Source organism: Atta cephalotes, assembly GCF_000143395.1.
Source record: "Atta cephalotes unplaced genomic scaffold scaffold00005, whole genome shotgun sequence".
NCBI lineage: Eukaryota > Metazoa > Arthropoda > Insecta > Hymenoptera > Formicidae > Atta > Atta cephalotes.
Window position 1 is genome coordinate 8,123,167 of NW_012130069.1, and position 5,974 is coordinate 8,129,140.

At 33.7% G+C, this 5,974-nt stretch overlaps 1 protein-coding gene across 1 annotated transcript in view; it reads left to right on the forward strand.

Moving 5' to 3' along the window:
- The window catches only part of LOC105626456 (lachesin-like), a 71,821-nt gene extending 66,514 nt beyond the window's left edge, over window positions 1-5,307 (forward strand). Inside the window, exon 8 of the mRNA XM_012207757.1 lies at window positions 5,054-5,307. Within this exon, the coding sequence (XP_012063147.1) occupies window positions 5,054-5,307 (254 nt within the window). The remainder of the gene's footprint in view (window positions 1-5,053) is intronic.
- The last annotated feature ends 667 nt before the right edge of the window (window positions 5,308-5,974 follow it).

A 5,974-nucleotide genomic window follows, 5' to 3' on the forward strand; every position in this document is an offset into this window, starting at 1 on the left:
CGACATNTTAGTAAATCTAAATATCTGTACGAGACATACTACACAGATAGTATTATATAATAAATAATAAGTAATAAATTAATATTAATATAATTATATTACTACACACATATATATATATATATATATATATATATATATATATATATAATATAAGTTACATTTGAGGCTTGAATGAGGTTGGCAACAATTTAATTACATAGGAATGGCATGAGTTCTTCGACTCTGGGTGAATAATAAAATACTGAACTCTGAAGTAAATGTGATTTCAAGTGTAACTTTTAAAATTATCTGATCAGAACAAAGTAATATTTTTTAATGCTTTCTAAAATAATTCGCGAGTTCTTAAAAACAAAAATTTTATTTTATAAAATAGCGACAGTTCAATTTTATAGGAATATTAAGCAAAATAATATTTTTGCAATATATGGCTCGATGATGTACAGGTACCTGATTCTAGGTATCTTTATTCTTCACATATATTGCATTATACATGACAAGAGAAAATTGATATGATATACTTAATAAATGTAACAAATCGATTCATTATACTTATTCCAGCGCTTTTAAATAAACGAAATAGATATTGATCAAATTCCGAGTGACCGTAATAATATTATAATAAAGCATAGTACGTACTCACAGGATTATTTCTGTTTTTGGCATTAATTTTGCTTATTCACAAAGGATACGATGTGTAATGCTCATATTCATGTGTTATTCATACGCTTTACTATTTTATGATCTTCTTTTATAAATAATTCAGTGCGCGACTGTAATTTTCACTTTTTAATATTTTTTAAAACATATTGCAATATTTCATACATTTCCTATTCAAAACGAGGCAGAATGAATAATGTCGGTATTTCTTCTTATGAAATTAGCATCTTTATGGAATGTAGCTTTTATAATCCGCTTAAAAATTGGCAATAAAAATTATTATCGCATTATGTTGTGAGTTTTGCGTTATCGTAGCGAAAATTCTACACGTCGTCGCGCGATTGAAGCTAAATTCCGGCAAGTTATTGATGAGAAGCGTGCATAAAATTGCAGATTTACATGCAACGGTGCGATCAGCATCTGCATCTCCGCGCGCATATCAAAATACCTCAACACAAATCACAAGAGTATAAAGAAGAGTGAAACATACAACAGAATTTACTACTACTAGAATTTCGAGAAATAACAATATAGCTTACAATAACTGTCAAAAATTTTCGGCCAACGTATCTAATTTTTCGATAATTTTTATCAATTCAGTTTTTTTTTCAAAGTTAATAAAATTTATAAGTTAATAAAATTCTTTTATAATTCTATTATAATAAAAATAATTCTATCAAAAATATTGCTCATGTATGTAAAAACAATTGTAAAGGAGAATTAAGGCCAAAAAACGAGCAATAAATACAAACTCTATTGCTTTAATTTATAAAACTATATACCATCATTAAAAGTATGTAACACACATTACGCAGAACATTTCGATACACAGTGTCTTTATCGATGTTTTAATATTAAGAGTTCTATATATATTTGTTTAAAATTTCTATTTATAGAATATAAACTATTAAGATTGCTTTGAACGTAACATGTAATAACAAGGCTATAATATAGTAGTACATACATATATTTATGTAACTTTTTTTAGTACACAGAAGATTTTTTATTTATAAAAACATTCTTGTATATAATTAAGAACATAATATTTTAAAAACTAAAATATATTAAAATATACTAAATATATTATACTTGTATACTACATCTTTATTTGTAAATATTCTTTATCCGAGCAATACAAGAAAATTATTCATTGGCCAGAAACTTTTGACCACTATATGTAAAATTCTTCCATCGCTATTTTTTAATAAAAAGAACCAGTCCTCAGTTTATCTCTTTATCAAAACACGAATAGAACGGCATAACAAACTGGACAAAACCAGGCTTGATATCTGTAAGTTAACCCTGCTGGCTTCCGAGCGCGCGTGCAATCCTAATGACGGCAATTTTATCATGCTGTCGTGTAAAGAGCGAGTGTACGCGCGGAGGAAGCGCGCGATGCTATCCCGGCGTGCTCGAACTTCTCGTTGAAGTCACGCGATCAGATAAACTCGAAGGATTAACAGTTAAACCGTCGGTGTAAACGGGGCGCGAAGAGTCAAGAGTGAAAAGAGCGTGCGCTGTCTACGCCGTTCGAGGAGGGTGGTTCGGTACTCGGTAGATTTAAGAGCGCCGTGCAGGGCGAGGACCGGTAAGCTATGGAACATACAAGGACAGTGGCGGCATGTTGGCGCGTCATGTCGAGAGCCGAAAGTCCGCGAAACAATATCCGAGCTTTCCATCCACCTTCCTCGTCCCGTCTGACCATGTCGTACTGGTTTTTCGTATCCTCTTTTCCGCCGTTCTTCCCAGGGATGTTCTTGTCTCAGATTGCGCACGGTTGGAATTATGGATTTACCTTGATAAATGAGGACTCGATATCAGAGGCGTAACTCTGGGATGAAGATCGCGTTGCTTTAAATTATAAGTCTGCGGGTTTGATTTCTCTTGAGATATTATATTATACAGGAGTATCTCTCTCTTCGATACTTGAAACTCTCTTATCATATCCCGTGATACAGTTTAAAGGATGAGTCGTCGTCTATATTAAATGATCGATATTACTTCCATTGTAAAAATTTGAGTATAGATTTCTAATTTGAAATATATTAGACGTGCGCAAGTCTTTCCGATTTCAATTTATTATTTCTTCACGGTTTCAACTTATTACAAAAGAAAAATGAAGATAATTATTTTTTCAATAAAAAAAAGAAAGCACACGTAGCAGTACTTAAAAAAATATATTATCGCTAATGTATGTAATTTCAAAAGTTGTTCGAAATTTCTTCACTTGCGTTTCCAATAATATGTAGTTTTTTCTAAATCAAACGAGTTGGCCACTGTCAAAAAATCGCTACGAAACAATAGGAAAGATCGTCAGGGCATCACGTCTCCGGTTAAAAGACCGTGAAACAATATCTAATCTGACCACCAGCCCGCCGTTATCTCTTTTCTTGCTCCCTATCATCCCAGCCCCACGTACTTCTGTGTCTCGTATTAGTTATCGTTTATATCAGCCGACCAGACAAAACGCGCCGGAATTGGGTGAGCCATCTGTTGCCAGACATGATCGATAAAAGTCTGCCAAGTGTTATCAGTGCTAAACTGCTATTTAGACGGGCTGCCGCACCCTCTCTTCCACTTCTACTTCTTCTTATAGTTCTTCTAACCACCGGCACCGGTCTACCGCAACCTGTCTCTTCGTTCACAGCAGTTGTATATCGGGTGTCGCGGACTTACCGAGATCAATTTTATTCCCGAAGGAATTGTTTGACCGTTGCGGAGTCGATTTTCAAATTCTCGAACCAAAAAAATCTCAAATAAATGTAATTGCCGAAAATGTTTTATATATCGTAAAAAAAAGTCTTTACGCATTCGTGAATTTTCCACGCGGAGGCAAAGGTGAAATTTTTGCGCAGAGAATTTACGTCGAAATATATTCGGATTAAATTCATTAGCAATATTGCTGAGTGGAGTTGACCGAGCAAAAGGAAAATTAGGATGGAAACTGCGCCTCGCTGCTGGTTGAGCGCCCCGTAATGAGTAAGTAGCAAAATGGCTAGTAGAGAGCACATCTAATTCAATATCATTGAAACACGATCTTGTCAATTAACTCTGTGATTTCGGTATTTAGTAGCTTCGTCGAAGCTATATAATCAATATAGGAGTTAGACATTCTAAAGTTACACGAATCCGATTACGTTAATATAATTCTGTTCACATACACGAAACAAGACATTTCACAATTAACATTTAATCAAATTTCATCGGTTATTTCGGCCGATTTGAACCGATTTTCATATATCTTTTTTTTGTAAAATATAATTTCGAGATCTATTTAGGAAGATCTACTTAATAAAAGCAATAACTATGAAGTTCTCAATAACGTTTAATATAGATAGAATTTAATCATGTGAGGATTATGTAGAGCTATAGTACGTTAAACTAGTACGAGAAATTAACGTCAATTATTTCCTAGAGCAAACCATATCGATTGATCTCCTAACATACGAGAGATAATGGTGTCTCATATCGTTGTATCTCTCCTCCCCTCCTCTGCAACATCATGTTTCCCGCTATCACGTATCGACTTGCTCATCATTCGCTCGTTGAATTTCAATGGAACGTGCCACAGATATTAAGCACCGCTGAAAAATACGCGAGAGATGTCAAAGACAAAGATATATTCAGAGGAAATTCATGTGATAAATATTTAAAAAATATACGCACATATCTCACAGCTAAAAAAGAATTTCTGGAGATAAAAAAGAAAAAAAAAGAGAGAACCGAGTCAATTCGTTTTCTATTGCGCGCAACAATAGCATTGCACGAAATTCCAAAAAAGAATTCTCACTTTTATTCGCCTCGCGTGTCGAATGACATTGAGTGTAAAAACATCGTGTGATATCTTCCATCGAGCTTCTACACATGCGGAAAAAAATGATATCTACTCACTACCGGAATGCGCCGACTGACCACAGTTGAAATAATGTTTCGACGGTCGTGCCTTGAATTCGATAGCAATGAAGAAACTGCAAGCTTGGCGCTCTCATTGCACGTGCGTAACAGAAGTATCGACAACTCTAACGTTCTTCACATCGACAACTTGTAAAAGGATCGCGTTTAATCCTCGCTTTTATTTAACTCTTTTTGTCTTTTTCTCTAAGTACAGTAATTTGTTCAAGACAGATTTAAAAACAAAAATAAGAGAGATGAAGAGAGATTTAGAAAAATATCAAATATGGTTTAAGTTTAAGAACTTTTTAAACAATTAGAAGAATTTCTAGAATACAATATATTTTAAATTAATATACAGATTAGCTAAAAAAAATAGTTCTTCACCTTTTCCGAAAAATTTAATTTTTTGGATTGTGAAATAAGAGAATTTTTTGAAATAAGGGAACGATGTTATCCAGAAAAATGTTGATTAAATTTTTCTCTTCTTATTACATTACAGACATGGAGCTACCTAAACATTCTAAAAAGGGCAGTGATCGGCGATCAGAGGATGACGCGGGCGATTCGATTGGTGATCGCGATCACAGATTGAACCACGCGCATCAAGGATCCCTGAGGGAAACAGGATCAACTCTGGAACCAGCCTTCGACGCGGACGACAATTCAGCGTCTACAACGTCGAGAGACAACGCGCCGCCGGCGACGATCGGCATCGTCCTGATCATACTGCACCACTTGGTCGCTTCGACGTAAGATAGACGTAACCTATTTGCCCTTAAACGCAAACTACGTTTACCACGAGCTCGATTCACTAACCTAAGGAAACTCTGAGATAGCGGCAAAGTAGCTCCGTCGCCTCGCGTTCTCGGCAATCCATGACATTTATTGTCGAATCTTATCGATATCATGTCAATCCTGACGGAAAATTAATCATAATATTTTAAACGGAAGCGATTACTGTGCTGAATGATACATTCGTAAATATAACAAGGCTCACCGTTAAACAAAATTCTTCTATAGAAATCGGAGGACATGGACATCTCGATTATTATTTTAATCCTTTGCGTGATAACGTTTTATGGGTCCAATTTTTTTTTTAAGGAAAACAATTATATTTTCATTATTTTATTCATGACAAATGACAGATCAAAATTATATCAGGGTTGATAAAAAAACATATTTAAACAGTTTAAAATATGCTTAAATTGATGTTTTTAATATGTTTGTTTTAAATATGTTTGTTTTATAGTATTGTTTAAAGCATATTTGCAGCATTAAAAATATATTTAAGAAAAAACACAATATGTTTTATTCTTAAAAAAAAACATTAGTTTTTATCAATCCTGATATATATATATATATATATATACATATATATATATATATATATATATAACTAATAACGTACTCTCTATACTAT